Genomic DNA, 25,052 nt, shown 5'->3' on the forward strand with positions numbered 1-25,052 from the left:
GAACACATGAAGGACAGATGGCAAGACAGAAGGACCAAGAGGCAACTATACGCTCCCCTGAAACTTTTGGGAGCAAAATGAAAAAGAGTGAACAAACTTAATCAAAATTCTTTAAATATTTTATTCACCTATAAATAATCAGTGCATTAACAGGTATATTTTTGCGAGTTCCAGTGAAAATGAGACTTTGTTATTCTGATCAAATAACCACACAACACTGGGATCTCATTTAATACATACACATCCACACAACTTGCATTCCTTCGCACACACACAATTTATAAATGTACCACAAAATCAACAAATCAGTTATGTAAAACCCAGTAATGATGGATTTCTATTTTTAAAATAACTGTAGCACTACTTAATTCATTAAGTTTTGTAAAACTGCAGCACAACTTCACTTAATTGATTAAAACCATGCATACAGGTTTTTGAATGTAGGTAATCTCCCTTGTAGTAACAACCATCCTCACCCAACTCCTTCACACAGGTGTACCTGAGTATATGCTGTGTACAGAAACAAGTATGATAGATAGAAAAGAGGAAGGGGAAAATAATACAAAAACTAACTAGTTTCATGTAGTATCAGAATGACCTAAAAATCCTAGCATCAGCTGCTGAACATAAAAGATTCAGTCTCCAGAAAAACAACATTTTAAAATTATGAAATTAAAATTAGCTTTTCTATGTAAAATGAATTAAGAATGTTAAAATTGGAAATTCCAAAGGTGAATAAATCAACAAATTTATATGACCAACCATAAAGCCAAGTCTTTTGTATTGAACATTTCTATAATTAAATCTAATTAACAAATACATACTAATTGTACATTTGCATTGTCATTCAACAATAGCTCATACTAAGTTTAGTACTGAAAATGGCATCTTTAACAATCTTTGTTTCACTAAAGTGTACAGGTAAATCTAGAACAATACACTAGAGTACACATGTACCGTTTCAAAAGTTAAAAATATTGAAAGAATGGACAATACAAAAATAGGTGCAAGGTGTTATTGCCACAAAAAAAAAAGTTGTCCGGGCATGATTTAGTCTTTGATCAAAGTAAAAATGGTGAGTATGCTGTAAAACTTAAATCATGGATGGACCTGTATATAATAAAAACAGCCTGGATTTACATCTTTGGCGTGTGATGAATATATCCACAGTTACCAGACTTTTGTCCAGACAACTACAGCTTTCATGAATACTATTTTTGTTACAGAGGCTTTATAATAATAGAACACATTTATATACTGAGGTATATGTGGTAGTGAATTTTTCTTCAACTATAATATAAAAAATGAACAAGTATTGAACTTTTACCAACACATAATGGCCGATGAACACTTCTTCCTGTAATTGAGCAAAATGAAAAAAAGATTCCTATGTATTATAATGGCAATATTTCCCAGTACAGCACAAGTTACACAAACTTGATGGATTTTGTACATACTTTAACCTTAACTCAAATTGACATATGTCTATGATTTATAAAAACACTTTGAACTATCTTTGTTATTGGGTCCTCAGTAAACTAAACTTATTGAGCTGGTATCAGTGATTAAAACAGTATGTAAATAGTTTGTGGGCTATTCCAAAATATATACCCAATTGATAACTCCAAAATTAAAGTAGCACTCAATTTCAACTTCCAATCACACTTCAAATAGGAAATGATTGGAATACTACTTATTACACCAATTCTTTACCATGACACCACTAGGAAGAAGGGTCCAATGGTAATTGTTGCATCCTCAGTCAGTCATATTAATATTATGACTCCAAAATGAAAGAAATTTTATGCATGGTGGGTGCTGAAGAAATGGATTCTTTAAGAAAAGTAAAGTTGCCAATTTAATTAAATTTTTTGTGGGTGGTCCTCATTTGATTACCCAAGAGTCCTCCCACTGGGTATTGGGTAGATATCCATCTGGAATAGCCCTGTCATTATCTTTTACCCTTAAAATGGTTCACATGGTATTAATTGACTCATTTTAAAACCATCATTCTTTCTGTTTTGATGTATGGATATTATAAACATCTTAAAAATCTTGATCATGAATGTATCGATGTAAGATCAATGGATTATCTGGCAGCTGTCACAATGGAAAATTACATCAGATATAGCATGTATTTGAATCATACATATTTCAAACTATAAATAATGGGGACAAATGAGATCATTAGAATGATGGCTTGCTTACAATTGTTACTGTCAATGTAAAGCAATGAGAAATGTGGTAACTCCATGGAGAAAACAGACTGATGCCAAATCAGCACTGTAACACTGCCTCTAAATCTTGATGATTTACTCCTCATATTGAAATCATTTAGAAGATGTATCCAGCTGTCCTTGCTTAGTATTGAAGGTCCACAACCCATGTATCTATCATACACTAGAAATCCACTCATGTCAGTACATCATATATACCCACACAAAATCTCCTGTCGATTGTCCTCGTATAACTTTGTCATGTGTGTATATTCGACATTTGCATCAAGAACCTTTATAAAAAGAAAGATAATATTTTGTTAATCATACAATTGTTAATTTGGTCAATATATTTTTAATATATACATAATCAAGTGATCAACAGTAAAGTCCAACCAGAATGACCTTCTGTGTTAAACTTTCATTTAATAGCATATTTAAACAGGGAAAATAGGTGCCACCATTATACACGTTATGCTGTCTAAAATGATCATATGTACCAAATTGTTTACACACATGATCGGGAGGTCAAAGTTTTCATCTGTTTTTCTCTCTCGACTCTTCATTCAATTATTGATTTTATCCATGTTATGTTTTGATGCTCAAAAACAGCAATAAACATGTTGACATCTATGCACAAATAAAATTGTCTATTCTGAATATTCTATGAAAAAGGTCAGTGACAAGTCATTCTGTCAGATTATACATTTTAGCATGCAGGCTCACAACATAATAACTAATTAAATGCTTAATCCCTTTGTTACATACATATTTTGCCTCTATGTCCATAATTAATTGTATTTTGTATTTTAACAATATGTAAAATAATTTTAACTGAACAATGATATGAAAGAATATCATTGAAGCATAACTGTTTATACATTAGAATTTCATGAACTACTAAATATATTTAAGACAGCGAAGGATAATTAAAGGGATATTCTGGACAAGTAAGGATTTTATAATACATTTGAATTAATATTTTTACAAGCTCCAATAATACAGGCCTAGGGCTCGTTTCCCAATCTACACCTGCTATAAAATTCAACACCTACCAGCACTGGACAAGGAGATTTGTAGACTTTTTCCTTCACCAGCCATTCTTCATGAAGATCATGCAAATTCTGTATTAACTCCTAGATATGAGATAAATTTAAAATAAGAATAAAATTAAAGCAAAACTGAACATTCAATATACAATAGTTTGGTCACTTAAGTGATAAATTGGCTGCATATTATTGTTGAGCAGTGGTTGAGAAATGTTTCTGGACTTGATAATGAGATGAACTTCATCTTGCAACTGACATTAAGTTAGACAGTTTTATAGTGTTGGGCAATTAAAAGCCCCCCCCCCCATTTCATAGCAGGAGCATAAAATGATCATTAGAATAATAAGATAAGCACCATCGTTTATTAATCAAAACTTACTGTTTTTAATGAAATGAAGCAAAATATGTTTTGTTAGTTATTCATGACTGTATGATACAGCAACAAACAATAATTTCCATTTATATCGATTCTCTCTGGTGCATGAAGTTAGTTATTTCCTTAAATCAAAACTTCCTCACATATGATGAGGTTTCCTTTACAATTTTATTCCTTGAATTATGTTAATAGAAACTATGATTTAGTTGAGATTTCATTCAAGTCAACACAGCATGATATAAAACCATTGACAAGTCTTGGTACACTTTCAATTTGAAATCACGGCACTGTTGGTCCAGGTATTGACGAGAGCATTTTATGGACAATATATTAGCACAATATATAACCATCAAAATATATCATGTGAAAATTCCCAATTTTGAAGTCACTTTTGAATGATTAAGTATTAAGACCTATATTAAGGCAATTTTGAAAAATCAAAAACAGCAACAGATAACAAAATGAGATCAAAAATAAAATAAAGGCAATATTCATTAATTTGTATGAATTTCACCTTTTTTTTTGGTTTTTCCCAATGTCACATTTTGTTGCATTTAAATTCCTAAATCAATGGACCCTAGACCTAGTTGAAAAATTGTAGGAAAATCCCTGGTTGTTAACATATATGATTAATTATTAACAGACTAACATCTGCATGCTTAAATACTGCATATTCCTCAAAATAATATATATGGTCCCTAGGAGTTCTAGTAAGAAGTTTTACTGTTATATATTATTTACAAAGTTAGTGTTTTTCCATAAACTCAATATGCTATATGTCAGCCTTGATTTCAATTACTTTGACTATGAGTAAATTGAGAAAATTAACCTACAAAGGGTACTCCAGCTTCTTCCTTTCTTGATCTCTTCTTGATTCTGTCATAACAGGTTCTGGGATCAGCTCTCAAGTACACTGAAACACAAATATATGTTTATAGTTGGTGTCTATTTGTATAGCATATATTCTTGTTAAGCTTGAAAGATTCTTGACAACAACCACTGGGCATTTTAAAAAGTTGGATCCCATGCAGGAAATATTTCACAAATTGTAAGTTTTAACATATAATAACCTATTGGAAAATTTAGCATTTAAAGCAATATACCAGTTCAGTGAAAATGCATGTTTTTAAGAGACATCTGGGATACTTGATAAAAGTATGCAGTGAATCAAGCATTATTCTTACCAATCAAGTCAAGTTCTGTGTTTTTTCTTTGAGTCAAGAAATCAAACCATTGGTTCAAAATAGCATATTCTAGTCCATTGATGGTTTTGCTGAAACAAAAAAAATAGGCATGAAACATAGAAAACATGTGGCTGTAGATCACATTTCACTTCCCTTAACTTTTTAATTGATTTTTAGGAAATCATAATTTTGGTAGGTATATTGACTTTACCAGTCCTCACATACATTTGAAATTTTCAGTTTTACTCTGTAAACATGTATGCTCCCGTGTTCACTCTCCCAACATTGTCTACAAATCAGACTTAATGCATTATCGTTGCATTCTCCCAGAGAGTAAATTCATTTAATAAAATCCCAGTCTTCTCTCTTGATTTTGAAAGTACAATTAACATATTAGTATTAGAAATCCTAGCATTCTATCATCTATGATATTTATAAATTTTGTTCGACAAGTAATTGCAAACAATCACCCTATATACAACACACTTGAATATCATCCATAATCTTCACTCAATTTCCAGTCCCTCGACCATAACATACAGGTAATATACATAAAATGACAATTGTGTATACCTTGTCTATGTAAAATAACATCATACCAAGTTGGATTTATATTTTATGAGCAAAATATCAATGTTGCTGATAGATAGGGCACAGATTACCTTTTCGTCGCAGCCAAGACAAAAAATGTGTGGTCATATACCTTACGAGGAATGATTGATAGGTTGCGAGCCTCGTATTGAAGGAGGTACTCAAGGATATTCTTTTTATGTCCTATTCTCTGACTATATAGGGTGGTATACCCAAGGACTGGTCTCATTTGGCTAGTTTGAATATCGACGAGGTAGCACTCTAAAGTAAACAAGAGAAGCGGCTTTTGCTTTCTGTGAAAGAGCAGTGTACAAATATTTGCATAAAAAGGTTTAACACCCAAGGATATCTATAATGATTTGGTAGCAACACTAGGGACAGAGCCTTGAGGATGACTCCCATCCTGGAAGGCCTGTCAATGTTGCAGAAATGGTCAATAAAGTTCATGATATTGTTATGACTGACAAACGAGTCACAGAAAGATATATAGCCAGTAGAGTTGGCATTTCACAGGAAAGAATATTTTCCATTCTGACAGAGGATCTTGCAATGAGAAAGCTTTCTGCCAAATGGGTACCAAGACTTCTGACAGTTGATCAGAAGCACACATCATGCGTGCTTATCTCAGCCTTTTTGAAGATCCTTTCTTCAGAGATTTGTCACTATGGACGAAACATGGGTCCATCATTTTACCAGAGAGGCCAAACAACAATTGAAGCACCCTGGCTCTCCCCCGCCAAAGAAGGCAAAGACTGTTCCATCAGCTGGGAAGGTTATGGCCTGTTTTCTGGGATGCTGATGGTATTCTACCGATAGATTATCTCCAAAAGGGACAAACAATCAATGGCACATACTATGCTTCACTTCTGAGGCAGTTACAGAAAATATTAAACTTAAGCGCCACGGAAAGCTCACTAAAGGTGTGTTATTCCATCAGGACAATGCTCCTGTTCACAAGTCTGTCATTGCCATGGCTGCCATTTATGATGGTGGCTTTAAATTGATTGAGCATCCGCATTTTTGAGTTTTTCACCTGATCTCGCTCTATCAGACTTTCATCTATTTTAAAACTGAAAACAGCTATTTCAGACACCCACTTTCAGTCCGATAACGAAGTGATAGTATACATGCAGTGGAGGACTTTCTGAACAGCCAAGAAAAGGAGCTCTATAAAAGTGGCATTGAGGCCCTTAAACACCACTTGCAAAAGTGTATAGATACTGAAGGGGATTATGTTCAATATGAGGCTCACAACATATCAATCAGCCCTCGTATTAAGGAATATGAACAAACTGTTGGTTGATCAAATCTTTAAAATATTGTTATTAGTAGCAAGAAAAAAAAAAAAAATTCCAAAGGGTTCCGTTAAATTTTTATGTGAGGTACCAAAAGTAATCCAGAAAAGTTCTGTTGATATCTATAATCATGATACACTAGATTTTATTCATACTCCAACATCCTTTCCCCCCGCACATTTAGCCCCTTGCGTCACTGAAGAGTCATTGATCTAGCCAAAAAGCTGATATGCAGTTTTATTTCTTTGTTTGAAATATACACTATTTATTTATCCTTATTCATATTCCAAAGAGTTATTCACCAGCATACCATATGGACATAATTTCCACTGGTTCACATGAAAAAACACCTAACTGCTGGCTCTATTGACATTCTACTCTGTGTTACTTACTTGAGGTAGTCATTTTCCACGAAGCAGTATCGTGTGCTAAACAATGACCTCTCCAGCATCTTGACAGGTTTTTCCTAAAATATATTAAAAGACATCGGTAATGACTATTTTACAGATCTAAGAACTCATACAAATAAAATTTTCATAAATTTGTTGGTTGAAATTGTTTTGTATGTTAGATTGTTTTATTATATAAAGTTTTACTTTCCTTATTGTTTGGATTCAATTAGGCAATTCAGTTGATTAATTGTTTTCTCTTATGCATTGTATGAATGATTTTCATTTGAAAAACATTTTTGCAAAGAGCTGACAATTATTACAAGAATCCATACAGCATAGTTGTGATGGGTGTATTTTACTCACATGCGGACGCATATGCATCTGTATCCTGGTCAGCTGGGCATACAAATTGAAGGAGAAGCTCCATCGATTTGGATCTTGATACAAAAGTTCCTAAAAACAAAAAGGCAGTGATTATAAGAAAATACAATATATTGTTATGAAGGATATATAATTGTCTAATTTAGAAGCCATCCCTTTTGAGCAGAGATTTAATAAATCATCCGTCAAAAATTGTTTGGGTCAGATTGACCATGAATTTTGAAGCAAAATTAATAGAAAACTATGAAAACCTTTGAAATGGAAAAACAAAGGAGTTTAACCACATACATACCAATGCATTGTGACCTTGAACATTTGTCCACTGCTCTACAGGTTCCCGTATTGCCTGAAATTACATTCAGGAAATATGAGCTTTTCTTTCAAAAGGAAATTCATAAATGACCAAAAGATTTGATCGAAACTTCATCTGCAACAACATAATAGTTACTTATAATCTATACCATATTCTTTTTAATCTTTTCTGTTTGGATGCAACAAGGCAATTCAGTTGATTGTTTACTCTCATGCATTGTCTGATTAAAGTTTTTGCATTCTAAAGCATGTTTTTCTCTTAAGCTATAAATTATTTCAGGAGGTACCATATTATAAATTTGAATATGACATCATCACTTATTATATAATTCAATTTCATTGATATTTCAACTACAAAAAATAACCAATAACTCGTTATGTTTTTTTTTACATACAGTGTCAATTATGGCGGTATAACGAGGGTGGCGTTAGTATCGAATCATGAAAATTACAACAGTAAAAGATAATGTTGTACCAACGTTTTAATAAATACACAATGAGTTAACATATAAGACACCATGGTATTGACCGTACGTTTCATAGCTTACAAATACACATATGTAATTTCTGAAAAAAAGTCTGTCGAATTTTATTGGAAATTACGCGGCACTAGATCAAGTCCGAAGAACACGCTTTCGTCTCAGAGTTTCCATCTCGACTGATGAAGCCAAATCGTTCACGCCATAAATAAAAATACTTATTGAGCAGAAATCAGTCATGCTTTATTACAAATAACAGTGATTTTTTCATCCCTTTTTTACAGGGGCCTGTACCTTTTCAATTGGGAAAATTTGCTGTTGGTTTTAAAGGGGAAAAAAAGTCAATAACACATCCAAATATTTATTTATCTGTTAAACTTTCAACATTCATCTGGCCTAATGATTCTTAATAGCTATCTAAAGGGCCATTTTCCTTGTTTTTTGCCCCTTGAACATGTCCACCAAAGAGTCCAGGCCAGTGGTCATGTTTTTTCAATTTTCTTGAAGGATGTGTCCCAAGTTTTACACCCTTTGTAACAAATGGCTTACAACTCGAATGTGCACCAAAAAATAAACAATTCTCAAACAATTCTCAGTACTTGCACATGCAGCCACATGTCACACTACTGTGCTAAAGCCAAGAGAAGGCAGATCCATATTTGGCAGCATTAAATGTTCGTCTATCGACGCTGCTTATCTTTTCCCCCCAATAAAGTTAATACCAGGTCTTCATTGCGGGTTACATGTACATTGACGTTTGCTACGGGTAAACATTCCGTCTGGACGGTTGATAAAACAGATTCAATGTTGAATGATGATTCATTGGTTGACGGGTTGTTTGGTATATCGCCGCCGGAAGACTTTTTGAAGAAGTCACTCACTTTCATAAGGCCTTTCCTATCTTTTTTTGTCCGTCTTTTGACATAATACTTCGAGTTGTGCGACTCTTGTTTACATAATCTTAAACTTTCAAGCGCTTGTCATAGCATATGTGAGGACACGTGTGCAATTAAAACACTCAATCGACACAGACTTTCGCGATGCTCGATTTGAAACATTGAAGAAAATGACATCGATTCAGACACGGAAACAGAAAGCACGGGAATTTGCGATATCGAACACGACCAACATAGAACGAGAACACCGGCGTTGAAAATATCTTGTGAAATACATTTTGATCGGCATTTCTTTACACCAATTAATATGAAGGGATATTTTCTGAATGGGAAAATATGAGCAAGAAATTGGGAAAATACAACAAAATTTCTCTAGGGGAAGGGGCCGAAATTCGGCCCCAAATAAAACACTGAATAAAACCATACCTGTGTAGATGTCACATATATAAACATCGATACATATATATCTACCGGAGTGATAGAAACTCATTCAAGCGTATAACTAAGTTACCTGTGAAAAAGGAAATACCCTAATTCTATAAATAGAACACTAAAGAGTTCCTCGATCGCAGAAAAAATGGACCGCGATGGCGATATCGGCGAGGGTAATATATAGGGATTCGGGACGTTTGTATTGTTATGAACGTGGCGGATGGCGGTTTGCGAGGGTGGCGAACTTAACGAGGGAATTATATAGAAGGAAAATCCGTTCTAGGGGTGTAGGTGGCGGTATGCGAGGGTGGCAGTAGGTCGAGGGTAGACTGTTCATGTATCTAATGGATTAATTTCAGGGTTTTATCAGGAAACGGACCCTGGGGTCAAACTGATCTACAGAACAGTTTTTTATAGTTGAAAATAAGGACAAATACTATTTAACAACTAAATACATCATTTCTTGTCTGCATATAGAGACAAACCAATTCATTGATTTCAAATAATATTCATTGTTAACTTTTTTTTAACCAAGTATATATAAAAACTGGTGAATTGAATATGGTTGTTTTCATTAATAACTAATTTCTAGGTTCCAAAACGATGTATAATGACTCAATTAGCATCAACACTACTTAGAAGTTATTGACCAATCAGAGAGGGTGTATCACGTCCAAGTAGAATATGAAAAAATGGCGGCCGAGAAGGTCATCTCCTGTGAACAACGACTTTAACTTCGGATTATTTGCATGCCAATAGCTGTGAATGTCCCACTTCAAAGTAGGAGAACAGGTATTCATATTTGTGGCGAAGCTGTTTTTACTACTAGCCATGCAAATTAAGCTGTACCTAATTGAACGATGGCAAATAACTTTTACTGTTACATTGCACAATAGTCGGGGCATCCAGTTGACCCTCGACTTTTAGCAATTTCAGAAGTCAAATCACTAATCTGAGAAATCTGAAGGGTCAAAACATATGTCCCTTCAAACCCAAGAGTCAGATCTCAATTTGGGGAGTCAAAAGCATACTCTCAAGGGTCTACTGGATGCCCTGATAGTATTAATATTGTTCCAGATAACAAACCTGCACATTTGGTGATCCCTTGAAGTACTCCAGTAAAGTTGTTTTCCCACATCCAATATTGCCTTCTACTGATATCTAAACAAAATATATAGCTAGTTCAGTACTGTGTAATGTAATGTACAGTTTACAACAATTTTTTATTTAACATACACCAATGATAAAGTTCTGATAAACAAAAAGAACAGGCCGAGGCAATGCATAATTGTATATTATTATTTTTTATTCATTTTTCTTGTTTTTCGTGTGTGCGTGTACTTTTAAATTTAAGATCTTTTTTATTATAATTTCTTACAACAAGCTTAACTACTTCCAAGCAGTTGTGTGAGAGTGAGTTAATGAAAAAACCTGTTGTTACAAATGCATCTACTAGTAGGGTATATCATGACCATATACCAGACCATCTTGGGAAAAGACTGATGTTAGATTTATCCTTCTGTCTAATCCCTTATATAATATATACAAATATTCTGGCTTTAGAAAAATCAAGCTGCTGAATACTCACTATATTATGCATATATTAATCAAGTTAAAAAAAAGGTCTATTGAAAGTATCCAAGTAGAAATCCAGATAGTTGTCAACTGCTGACGATATACTTACAGTGCAGGTCTTCTTTCCTTTTGGGAGCAGAGTAGTTAAATCTTTCTCCTCAAAAACTGCAACAAATTGCGTAATTAGTATTCAGGTTAGGAACTTTCCTAGACAGTCATTACAGTCTTGATCTCCTAAGAGGACTTTCTATTTTATGATTGAAGAATGGCAGTGTGCCGTTCATAAAACATCCAAAATTTTATGGCCGTTTGTCAGGTTTCCAGTAATATATGCCAGTTCAAGTATGGATTTGTTGCTAAAAAATAGCCAAAAACGATTAAACAATAAATTTTGAAATCAATTATTTAATGGCAACTGAATTTATGACAAGGTAAATCATATTTTACTAAAAGATCTAGATGTTTACTGAAAGTGTTGTCGACCAAGAAATTTGATGTAACACTACTGGAAGTATATATTGCATCAATTTTTGGTACTTAATTCCCAACATGTGCAAATAATTTTTATTTTTATGGACGCAGGCCGAAAGCCTCTATATCCATATCCAGTAAATGTAGGCCTATGCGACTTAAATATGTTTATATTACTTTAGAGTTATTTTGTCTATTTTTAGTAGCAAAACTATAACTCAATTGGAGTATAATATGCAAGTTGGTGGTTTTCCCCAACCTGTTTATGGGGAAAGAGGGAATCTTGGGTCAAGTTGAGGACTGGTTTTTTTTCTTTCATGTTTAGTTTACAAAAGAAAAATACTTGAAAACCGTGAGGGAATCAAGGATAGATTTCCCAACTTTTTATGAAATCAGTCCATACCTAACGATTTTTTTCAGGTTCATATAAGCAACAGCAGGATAAATGTGTCCGATTAATTTTCTGTTGATCGTGGTTTGTCGCTCGTTCTTTGTTACAAGTTGCATTGTAATTTAAGAGTATGATTATTCCTGACAAGGCATCACAGACAAAAAATAAATACTAAAAAATTAAAATTAAACCCTATCTAGCAAATTAAAAGGCATAAACAAATGAATTTATTTAAGAAAATCAGCAAAGCACAACTTGAAAGCATCGTACTTTGAGATTACACCACTGACTGTTAGTCTTAACACAAATAGCCCTTAATAATTGTTTGTTAATAAATCTGGCCTTCCCGTAACACAATTTTATGGTAATGTTGTACAGACCTTTCCCTTTAATGGTTTTTAGTTGATTGGATCCCAACATTTTCTCTAAAAGTGTGTCGTCCAGAAAAAAATTTGGTCCGCTTGTTCGGGTCTTCTTGGCGCAAAGTGACTTCCCACCAAAAGGTAGCATCAAATATGCCGCCAACTCCAATCTTCGAATTTGATTGGCCAATATTCCAGAAATGGAATTCAGCGCCATCTAGTGAACTGTGTCAAAATAAGAAAAAAACATAAACAAAACGGAGCGAGAGGTATCATTTTCGACATTCACAAATTACCAGTATTGTAACTATCACTGTTGAATTCTAACATTTACAAACAAGTTATCACTTTAAATAGACATAATATCACTCTTTATTGCTGCTGATGAAACATCGACAAGTAACAAGTTATCCGACATCAGGCATCACCTTCGACAGGATATATCAACCAGACTGTCATTAGACAAATCAATTGAAACCGAAGACGTATGTTAATTGTCATATCAGCTTCCCTCTGTTTTCACAGCCTACAACCATGGTTAATCACTGTCTACCTCCACCACCGACAATAAGTATGCTGAAGTCAGCTCGTTTGACAACTCTGTTTGAAAGGTGCGTGTTTCGCAATAGGCGGTGTACCCCATGAAAATGACCCTCAAAGTCAATATCCGGCTTCTGATTGTAGGAGTTGTCTTTCTTATACGGTTGAAGTACGACCTCCTCCGACTGTATCAATTTACAGTTATCAAAATATATTATAATCCGGGGAAAATACACTTTTAATGATAAAGAGATCACGATGTAGATAATATAACTCAAATATATCCATAATAAATTATTGATGTTACAAACATACTAAAATAAAAATAGTTTTACTCTGTTAGCTTTTAACAAGCATTTCCTTTAGGAAACTACTCGAGTAAGTAGACTACGTCAAGTAATACAACCCCTTAATGAGATCATACGAAATGCATTGTTATATATTAAAGAGTTATATAGGTCAGTGATGGAAATTATCAATATTTAATTTAAAATTTAAGATCTTCGTGATAGAATCTATAATATATGCACCGTTTTTTTTCAATATCGCGATAGAAATGTCAAAAAGATGCAAAACAAAAATAATAATATTTTTTTTTTTACCATTTTTAAATGTTTTTGCAACCACCCGGTCCTGATCAAATCTAAACAGATCAACAGATAGGGGCGCACAGAGATCCGGGACATTTCAAACAGTTTTTTTTTTATGTATATTGCATGCTAGACTAAGAAACAAATCCAGCACACTCAACAATGACCTAATAGAGTAAATTTGATTATTTACCGTCACTGCCAGTGTGGACATCCAATTGAAGATGCATATCACTTTTGCTTTGCTTGTAATAATCATGTGAACCAAAGAATATCATTGTTTCGTGATCTGAATGAGTATATTCCACTAGATCTGCAGTTACTTTTACACAGAAGAAATGATTTACTGCAAGATGAAAATTTAAGAATTTGTCAAGTCACTCAGATATACATCGCTAACTCAAATAGATTCTGATTTCTCTCCTACACCCCTTATAAATTTATATTTTATGTATATATTTACATATGGTATGTTATGTTTTTGTGTATATATAACTTAGCAACACAAATGACGAAGGCAGACAACTTTTTGACTCGTGCCCTGACCGGGCCTCGAACTCACGATCTACGGCACCCAATCGCCTAGCCAGAAATACCCGCAGCTTATACCGCTGCGCCACATCGGCGTTCTTCAAAATGAACGTTTCAATGGCGCAGTGATGGTCGGCCCGATACCCTGACATGATCATTGTGAAAGTCGTCTATAAGATGATATGAATACCTGGATCGCAATGTATTTACATACATGGATACGAATTGTACATATATTATATATTTTTCTCGTGGTACAACTACGACAGATCCGAAGATATAGATTTGAATTTCCTGTCGTAGTTGTACCGAGAGAAATATATAAAGTATCAATTGAATATACTTAATCTTTTCCGATGCCGACAACAAAATAGAACCGTACGGATATTCAAGGAAGTACGGAGTGAAAGGAGAACGAAACATTGGCATGGGAAGTGATGAACAATAGTACCAGCAGCAAGCTTTGGAAAGTGCTTTGTGTATACTTCTGTTGTCGGTGAAGATTGGCTCTTATATAAATGCTTGGATGGATATATAGATATGTAACTCTCTCTCTCAAATTAAATATGTAAATATGCCATCTTGTTATAATGATTATGTATAATTATAATCGGGAAAGGGCTTTATATAAGTTGTATAACTTGTGTCCAATCCCTTTGTAAAGTTCAGTTACAAATAAAAATATGTTTAAATCAAAACAACTTTTTAAATGTATGTATTTTATGTGTATATGCCATGTAATGTGGTTGTGTTATAACTTTTGTCTCGTTTTGTGCATTATGTAATGGAACTCGTCCTTCTGCAATGGCCCAGTGTTCAAGCGAAGGGGTCTTCCTGTGGTGGGAAACTGCAGTACCCGGGGAAAACCCACGTGGTGGAACAGGTGACCCCATAACGTCCGATCGGGCAATCGAACCCCGGCCGCCTAGGTGAAGGGCAAGTGTGTTACCACTTTGCCATCCGACCACAGAATCAGGATGATTTACATGGTATTGCAATGGAAACAATAAATTACAGAATTAAATGCAATACATTACAAACGACATGCAACATGATCAATACAATTTCGCCCACAACCAATTCGACCAAAGCTGTATACTAATTGTAGGAACCCAAGAGACAACCACGTGTGAAGACCCCATGGCATGGGTTATCTCTTTGGTTGCTAAACAAAACACCCATTGTCGGTCAACTTGGCTCGTGAGCATATTGTTTTTGTTCCTGTACTTATCACCAAACCTGGTTTGGCCATGAAATGAATATCGACCATAATAATCAAAATATTATCAAATTCTGATCGCTTGTTTAAACTCGCTTTTAACCATTTTTATCACCACCAGGTGAAACGATGTCCTCTTCTTTTTAAATACACTTCTGTCCGTATGTCTATTTTCATGTACAGTTAAATTAATGTTGGTAGTTAATTCCCTCTACACCGTAAATAGCCTCTGTTTGGTATATGGTAACGCCCACTGACCCTATTACATACTAAAAACTGGGCTAATACACGCGATGTATGTAAAGGCGATCATAGCCAGACAGGTGATTACACTGTAAACACAGGATATACACGGAAGACGATCATGACAGCTAAATGCTTAGGTCATTAGTCCACTTATTGACTTTAACAAGCATTTCTCAAGCAAGTTCCTCGTGTTTTCGTTTCACTAATTTGGATATTACCATATTTGGAGTTATGGGTTGATGATGTTGATAGTCGTCCACGTGAGGACAGAAGCGTGTCAATATCAGTGATAATAGTACAACTTTACAACTAAGTGTGAAACATGTAGTCGCGTGTTACTATGGGCCAATGCTTAAGTCTGGATCAGGAAGAGTTAAAGGCACGTGCCCGTAGTGACGATCTTGACCGGCAACTACAGAATTGGTCTAAACAGGACCAAAATGTCATCAAGATATTACTCTTGGGTAAGTAACCAAGTAGTTAGAACTCCAGTCGATATGTCCAAGGAGGGCCACCGCTATGTGGTGTAGGATACGAAGTTGATTGATATTCATTTCAAGTACATGTATGTGTGATTGCATGTTTACAAGATAAGCACCTGTAAAGTTACCTCATAAACATGTCCCCAGTTATGATCGAGTGGTGTACGTTGGGTATAACCCAGTCCCGGCCCCTAATGTGTGCTTGTGTATGGTTAGGTACCTGACCGTAGTTATAACCCACCCCGGCCCCTAGGGTGAGATCGTGTATGGTAAGTTACCCGGCCGTAGTTATAACGCATCCCGACCCCTAGGCTGAGATCGTGTATGGTTAAGTACCCGGCCGTAGTTATAACCCATCCCGACCCCTAGGGTGAGATCGTGTATGGTTGGGTACCGACGTAGTTATAACCCATCCCGACCCCTAGGGTGAGATCGTGTATGGTTGGGTACCGACCGTAGTTATAACCCATCCCGACCCCTAGGGTGAGATCGTGTATGGTTGGGTACCGACCGTAGTTATAATCTATAATCCCGACTCCAGGATGAGTATCGGGTGTGAGTATCATGGTTGGGTACCGACGTAGTTATAATCTATAATCCCGACTCCAGGATGAGTATCGGGTGTGAGTATCATGGTTGGGTACCGACGTAGTTATAATCTATAATCCCGACTCCTGGATGAGTATCGGGTGTGAGTATCATGGTTGGGTACCGACGTAGTTATAATCTATAATCCCGACTCCAGGATGAGTATCGGGTGTGAGTATCATGGTTGGGTACCGACGTAGTTATAATCTATAATCCCGACTCCAGGATGAGTATCGGGTGTGAGTATCATGGTTGGGTAGCGACCGTAGTTATAATCTATAATCCCGACTCCAGGATGAGTATCGGGTGTGAGTATCATGGTTGGGTACCGACCGTAGTTATAATCTATAATCCCGACTCCAGGATGAGTATCGGGTGTGAGTATCATGGTTGGGTGCCCGACCGTAGACAAAACCTAGCCCCGACTCCAGGATCGTAGTTACATGTATATTTTAGTTCCGGTCCCCAGGGTGTGAATGTAAGGGTTGGGTTGGGGGTACCCGGCCATACTTATAACCTTTAGCTAGCCCTGGGTGGGTGACCTGTTCATGATTGGTTCACAGGAAGTCAATTACGTGTAGATTGTATCTTTAAACCTAATGAGCTCAAAATATTAATATATCACCGAACGTTTGACATGTAAACAGGATTACGATCATCACAGGGTTTTAACGTTTAAGGCGACAAAAAGGATTATACTGTGTCACAGGTGAACTAAATGTGTGGAGTGTAAAGTTTACACGTACACTCGAAAATCAATTCTGGGGTTTATTTTTCAGCAGAGAAGCGTTTTGTTTGTTAAAATCTTTAAATTGATTTTGAGAACATGTGCTGATAAGCGACATTACAGCCCGGGTACACTGATATATCAAATGTACAGAGTACAGACAGTCCCTATATCTCACCGCCAGCTTATACAATAAGGACCCCGGTCTGGCGTAAGACGACACCATATTTAGAAGAAAACATTTAGGTGATGCTATGTTGTACAAGTACACATTGTAAGGCATTATATTAAGGTCTATTTGAACCAGTCCCGTCAGTACCTGTACTTATATATATCTGTACCCCCGTCAGCATCTTATACCAGTGTTACCCTTCGTCAGTATCTGTATGTATATCAGTGTTACTCTCCGTCAGTATCTATAGGTATATCAATGTTACCCTCCGTCAGTATCTGTATGTATATCAATGTTACCCTCCGTCAGTATCTGTATGTATATCAATGTTACCCTCCGTCGGTATCTGTATGTATATCAGTGTTACCCTCCGTCAGTATCTATAGGTATATCAATGTTACCCTCCGTCAGTATCTGTATGTATATCAATGTTACCCTCCGTCAGTATCTGTATGTATATCAATGTTACCCTCCGTCAGTATCAATGTTACCCTCCGTCAGTATCTTTATGTATATCAGTGTTACCCTCCGTTATTATCTGTATGTATATCAATGTTACCCTCCGTCAGTATCTGTATGTATATCAATGTTACCCTCCGTCAGTATCTGTATATATATCAGTGTTACCCTCCGTCAGTATCTGACATATATCCCTGTCATTTATCTGCTTTAGTATCTGTTAATGGGCGATAACCTCGTGGAAGTATACCTATGAAGATTGTGTCTAAAGGAAGCCCCCCGGTCGGCCGTTTCCGAGTTAAAGCAATAGATTTAAACTCTATTTCTGGGACCCCCGATTTATTTCTGGGACCCCTGATTTCTAGACGGACGCGCTCCATGACCTAACTACATTTGTCCACTTTGCGCTGTATCATTGTGCCGATACGGCTTTAGCTCTGTTACAACAAATATCAATTGATACCAATATTTACCTGAACCGAACACAATGAAGAACCTGTTCGCCAAATCCTCGACGAAATATAATCCCCGCTCCGTGATATTTGAGAGCGGAGTGGGATATGTATTATTATAACAAACAGCGCGAACACGTTTTACATAGCAGACATAAAACACTTTCCATGTTACGCTCATTTTATGGTGCCCCGGGGCTGCATAGCTGTTTCGGTTCATTACGCTTTTTCACAAAACAGAATTTAGGTACCTATAGGGGATGTTAGTACTCCCTGGTGTGGATATAAGTACTCGAATATATACTCCGCTACAGTGTTCTAACTTCAACATGTATAACGTAGATAATATCGATAACGAAAGTTTGATTGCAATACCCGCTACCCGGCTAACAACTCTATGAACGAACTAAGACCGATTCTAACACTGAACCTTCAGTTCAACTGGTGTTGTCTTAGGGACCTGGTACTAGTAACGTCCATCAGTGACTTCTCAGGTTGTCTCTGGGGACCCAGTGTAAATAACCAAGGTCACCGGCACAACTAACCAAGGTCATAAATACAACTAACCAATGTCACCAGTACAATTAACCAAAGACAGCAGTACAACTAACCATTTGTATCAGTACAACTAACCGCGTTCACCAGTACAACTAACCGCAACTAACCGCGGTCACCAGTACAACTAACCGTGGTCACCAGTACAACTAACCGCGGTCACCAGTACAACTAACCAAGGACACCAATACAACTAACCATTTTTATCAGTACAACTAACCAAGGTCACCAGTACAACTAACCGCGGTCACCAGTACAACTAACCAAGGACACCAATACAACTAACCATTTTTATCAGTACAACTAACCAAGGTCACCAGTACAACTAACCGCGGTCACCAGTACAATTAACCAAGGACACCAATACAACTAACCATTTTTATCAGTACAACTAACCAAGGTCACCAGTACAACTAACCGCGGTCACCAGTACAATTATCCAAAGACACCAGTACAACTAACCGCGGTCACCAGTACAACTAACCGCGGTCACCAGTACAACTAACCGCGGTCACCAGTACAACTAACCGTGGTCACCAGTACAACTAACCGCGGTCACCAGTACAACTAACCGCGGTCACCAGTACAACTAACCGCAGTCACCAGTACAACTAACCAAGGTCATCAGTACAACTAACCAAGGACACAAGTACAACTAACTAAGGACACCAGTACAACTTACCGCGGTCACCATGACAACTAACTACAACCAATAATATTATTAATGTTGCTTAAAGAACAAAAACCTAATTGAAAGTATCGCGATGTATACACACTATAAGAATTTTAAAGTGCATGGTTTATGATGAAACATAAGCATGTGAGTGAAGGCGAAGTATTGTCACAATGGTGTCTCTTGGCTGCACTAAAGCGAGACATTGTCACCAAATGAGTCTGGGCTGAACTAAGGCAAGTATGTTCTCACCAATGGTGTCCTGGGCTGAACTAAGGCGAGATATTGTCACCAATGGTGTCTGGGCTGCACTAAGGCGAGGTATTGTCACCAATGGTGTCTGGGCTGCACTAAGGCGAGGTATTGTCACAATGGTGTCTGGGCTACACTAAGGCGAGGTATTGTCACCAATGGTATCTGGTCTGAACTAAGGCGAGATATTGTCACCAGTGGTGTCTGGGCTGCACTAAGGCGAGGTATTGTCAACAATGGTGTCTGGGCTGTACTAAGGCGAGGTATTGTCACAATGGTGTCTGGGCTACACTAAGGCGAGATATTGTCAAAATGGTATCTGGGCTGCACTAAGGCGAGATATTGTCGCCAATGGTGTCCTGGCTGAACTAAGGCGAAATATTGTCACCAAGGGTGTCTGGGCTGTACTAAGGCGAGGTATTGTCAACAATGGTGTCTGGGCTGCACTAAGGCGAGATATTGTCACCAATGGTGTCTGGGCTACACTCAGGCGAGGTATTGTCACCAAGGGTGTCTGGGCTGCACTAAGGCGGGGTATTGTCACCAATGGTGTCTGGGCTGAACTAAGGCGAGATATTGTCGCCAATGGTGTCCTGGCTGAACTAAGGCGAGGTTTTGTCACCAAGGGTGTCTGGGCTGAACTTAGGCGAGATATTGTCGCCAATGGTGTCTGGGCTGAACTTAGGCGAGATATTGTCATCAATGGTGTCTGGGGTACACTAAGGCGAGGTATTGTCACCAGTGGTGTCCTGTCTGAACTAAGGCGAGATATTGTCACAAGGGTGTCTGGGTTCCACTAGGGCAAGATATTGTCACAATGGTGTCTTGGCTGAACTAAGGCGAGGTATTGTCACAATGGTGTCTTGGCTGCACTAAGGCGAGATATTGTCACCAATGGTGTCTGGGCTGCACTAAGGCGAGATATTGTCACCAAGGGTGTCAGGGCTGCACTAAGGCGAGATATTGTCACAATGGTGTCTAGGCTGAACTAAGGCGAGATATTGTCACCATGGTGTCTGGGCTGCACTAAGGCGAGATATTGTCGCCAATGGTGTCTAGGCTGAACTAAGGCGAGATATTGTCACCAATGGTGTCTGGGCTGCACTAAGGCGAGATATTGTCACCAAGGGTGTGTGGGCTGCACTAAGGCGAGGTATTGTCACCAATGGTGTCTGGGCTACACTAAGGCGAGGTATTGTCACCAATGGTGTCTGGGCTACACTTAGGCGAGGTATTGTCACCAATAGTGTCTGGGCTACACTAAGGCGAGGTATTGTCACCAGTGGTGTCTGGACTGAACTAAGGCGAGGTATTGTCACCAGTGGTGTCTGGGCTACACTAAGGCGAGATATTGTCACCAAGGGTGTCTGGGCTGCACTAAGGCGAGGTATTGTCACCAAGGGTGTCTGGGCTGCACTAAGGCGAGGTAATTGCCACCAATGGTGTCCTGGGCGGAACTAAGGCGAGATATTGTCGCCCCCTGGTGTCTAGGCTGACTAAGGAGATATATTTTCACCAATTGTGTTGGGCTGCACTAAGGCGAGATAATTGTCCACCGAATTGTGTCCTGGGCTACACTTAGGCGAGGTGATTGTCCACCAATGGTGTCTGGCTACCTAAGCGAGGTAATTGTCACCAGTGGTGTCCTTGGGCTGAACTAAGGAGAGGTAATTGTCACCAGTGGTGTCTGGGCTAACACTGAAGGCGAGGTATTGTCACCATGGTGTCATGGGCTACACTAAGGCGATGTATTGTCACCAGTGGTTTCCCTCTGGTGCTACACTAAGGCGAGGTATGTCACAAATGCTGTCTGCTACACTAAGGCGAGTATTGGTCACCAATGGTGTCTGGGCTACACTAAGGCGAGGTATTGTCACCAGTGGTTTCTGGGCTACACTAAGGCGAGGTATTGTCACCAGTGGTGTCTGGGCTGAACTAAGGCGAGGTATTGTCACCAGTGGTGTCTGGGCTACACTAAGGCGAGGTATTGTCACCAATGGTGTCTGGGCTACACTAAGGCGAGGTATTGTCACCAGTGGTTTCTGGGCTACACTAAGGCGAGGTATTGTCACCAATGCTGTCTGAGCTACACTAAGGCGAGGTATTGTCACCAGTGGTGTCTGGGCAACACTTAGGCGAGGTATTGTCAACAATGGTGTCTGGGCTTCACTAAGGCGAGATATTGTCACCAGTGGTGTCCTGGCTGAACTAAGGCGAGATATTTTATTTGTCAGGCGATCTATGTTGTTTGTTAGTGTTATATGTCACGTGTCACGGATGATCTACATGATTGTTGTTTGTCAGTGGTGAAGTTCTTCAGAATTGAGATGACATATGTTGTTTTTCAGATTTTTTTGGGGGGAGGGGGGTTAGCATATGTTATTTTTCATGGTGAAGTTTGTGGGTTTTAAGGAGTGACTTTTAGGGCAAAAGATGAAGAAAAAGATCAATCACATCTTTGGGACAATGTCAGTTATATTTCTATTTTAACGATATTTTGATTGATGGTTGGTTATGGAAAACAAATTAGACGTATATTTATATACATGATGTAAGTCCTTGGACAGGGACGGTGGTAACACTACAGGTGTCGGGCCCTCAGGTTTATGAATGAGATCATATAGGAAGAATTCCGTACATGTGCAGGTCACGGTAGATCACCTGAGGAATGTCGACATGATACGTGTACATACAGCATGTCTGGAAGCGTGGTATCACCTCAGCAAATCTACAATCAAAACAAAGAATTGCCATTTGTGCCACCCACCATTTAGTGTTCACCAGGACGTAAACTGTTTAAAGCCGATTACCTCCGCTTTGTAGATAGCTGTTCACGGTGCGTAGGTGGGTTTAGGACTAATTTGTGTCTTCAGTTAAGGAAAATATAAAATGTCGTCATTAATATCATCAACAAAGACCGGTCCTTATTAGACTTATGATTAACAGAAGGGCAGGGCACAAAACGCATGATTTCGTCATAAATGCTTGAATCACAGATTTGATTATATTTCATTATAATAAAAACAAATCTATAAGAATTAATTTGAAGATACTCTAATAATCACTAGTATATAAACTTAACACAGACATACCGTATAAATACAGGTAAAACTCTTCAGCGCTACTTTGTTGTAAAGATTTTAACTTGTTGACCTTTAAAACACCTTCAAGGTTGATTTTGACCAGATAAGTCTGACGACTGTGCCGGTGGCTACTAGTGGTAATGAGTGACCTAAAGACATTCGTATATGTGGACATGCACGTTTACCTATATATGTCCCTATATAGACTACCTGGTGTTCCTGGTCCCGTGTAAGTCCCAGCGTTCTTTCTAATTACATCAGTCTAAAAAATGTCTATCAACTTGTCATTACATCCTGTATAGATCCTGTACATTGAGTACCCCTTTATCTCGGTCTCGGCTCAGTAGCCCCCCCCCCCCCCCCCCCCCCCCCCCCCCCCCCCCGTGTATCCCTATGCCCCGGTTTGTCCGGTAGTCCCCTGTGTTAGATGTAAACCCCTTATACCGTGTATCCTCACGCCCCGGGTAGTCCCCTGTGTTAGACGTAAACCCCTTATACCGTGTATCCTCACGCCCCGGGTAGTCCCCTATCAGATGTAAACCCCTTATACTGTGTATCCTCACGCCCCGGGTAGTCCCCTGTGTTAGATGTAAACCCCTTATACTGTGTATCCTCACGCCCCGGGTAGTCCCCTGTTTGAGATGTAAACCCCTTATACCGTGTATCCTCACGCCCCGGGTAGTCCCCTATCAGATGTAAACCCCTTATACTGTGTATCCTCATGCCCCGGGTAGTCCTCTGTGTTAGATGTAAACCCCTTATACTGTGTATCCTGACGCCACAGGAAGTCCCCTGTATCAGATGTAAACCCCTTATACTGTGTATCCTGACGCCACAGGAAGTCCCCTATATCAGATGTAAACCCCTTATACCGTGTATCCTCACGCCCCGGGTAGTCCCCTGTGTTAGATGTAAACCCCTTATACTGTGTATCCTCACGCCCCGGGTAGTCCCCTATCAGATGTAAACCCCTTATACTGTGTATCCTCACGCCCCGGGTAGTCCCCTGTTTGAGATGTAAACCCCTTATACTGTGTATCCTCACGCCCCGGGTAGTCCCCTGTGTTAGATGTAAACCCCTTATACTGTGTATCCTCACGCCCCGGGTAGTCCCCTGTGTTAGATGTAAACCCCTTATACCGTGTATCCTCACGCCCCGGGTAGTCCCCTGTGTTAGATGTAAACCCCTTATACCGTGTATCCTCACGCCCCGGGTAGTCCCCTGTGTTAGATGTAAACCCCTTATACCGTGTATCCTCACGCCCCGGGTAGTCCCCTGTGTTAGATGTAAACCCCTTATACCGTGTATCCTCACGCCCCGGGTAGTCCCCTGTGTTAGATGTAAACCCCTTATACTGTGTATCCTCACGCCCCGGGTAGTCCCCTGTGTTAGATGTAAACCCCTTATATTGTGTATCCTCATGCCCCGGGTAGTCCCCTATCAGATGTAAACCCCTTATACTGTGTATCCTCACGCCCCGGGTAGTCCCCTGTTTGAGATGTAAACCCCTTATACTGTGTATCCTCACGCCCCGGGTAGTCCCCTGTTTGAGATGTAAACCCCTTATACTGTGTATCCTCACGCCCCGGGTAGTCCCCTGTGTTAGATGTAAACCCCTTATATTGTGTATCCTCACGCCCCGGGTAGTCCCCTGTGTTAGATGTAAACCCCTTATACTGTGTATCCTCACGCCCCGGGTAGTCCCCTGTGTTAGATGTAAACCCCTTATACCGTGTATCCTCATGCCCCGGGTAGTCCCCTGTGTTAGACGTAAACCCCTTATACCGTGTATCCTCACGCCCCGGGTAGTCCCCTATATCAGATGTAAACCCCTTTATACTGTGTATCCTCACGCCACAGGAAGTCCCCTATCAGATGTAAAACCCCTTATACTGTGTATCCTCACGCCCCGGGTAGTCCCCTATCAGATGTAAACCCCTTATACTGTGTATCTTCACGCCCCAGGAAGTCCCCTGTGTTAGATGTAAAACCCCTTATACTGTGTATCCTCACGCCCCAGGAAGTCCCCTGTATCAGATGTAAAACCCCTTATACTGTTATCCCGCGTGTGGCTTGTGTA

General features: G+C 38.6%; 2 protein-coding genes across 2 annotated transcripts in view; one reads left to right on the forward strand and one right to left on the reverse strand.

The window, feature by feature from the left end:
• Positions 1–101: 101 nt before the first annotated feature.
• LOC117327104 (thymidine kinase 2, mitochondrial-like) lies at positions 102–13,029 on the reverse strand. Its single transcript, XM_033883938.1, has 11 exons — positions 12,831–13,029; positions 12,421–12,627; positions 11,288–11,343; positions 10,690–10,764; positions 7,777–7,830; positions 7,467–7,556; positions 7,104–7,177; positions 4,826–4,914; positions 4,475–4,554; positions 3,272–3,352; positions 102–2,509 (listed from the first exon to the last, which is right to left on the reverse strand). Exons 2-11 carry the CDS (start codon positions 12,617–12,619, stop codon positions 2,426–2,428), a joined length of 882 nt encoding a protein of 293 aa, XP_033739829.1. The 5' UTR covers positions 12,620–12,627; positions 12,831–13,029; the 3' UTR covers positions 102–2,425.
• Positions 13,030–15,588: 2,559 nt separating this feature from the next.
• LOC117327109 (guanine nucleotide-binding protein G(o) subunit alpha-like) overlaps positions 15,589–25,052 on the forward strand; it is a 37,928-nt gene continuing 28,464 nt past the window's right edge. The window contains exon 1 of the mRNA XM_033883950.1: positions 15,589–15,992. Within this exon, the coding sequence (XP_033739841.1) occupies positions 15,869–15,992 (124 nt within the window). The 5' untranslated portion in view covers positions 15,589–15,868. The remainder of the gene's footprint in view (positions 15,993–25,052) is intronic.

This window comes from Pecten maximus, chromosome 1 (assembly GCF_902652985.1).
Source record: "Pecten maximus chromosome 1, xPecMax1.1, whole genome shotgun sequence".
In the NCBI taxonomy this organism is placed as follows: domain Eukaryota; kingdom Metazoa; phylum Mollusca; class Bivalvia; order Pectinida; family Pectinidae; genus Pecten; species Pecten maximus.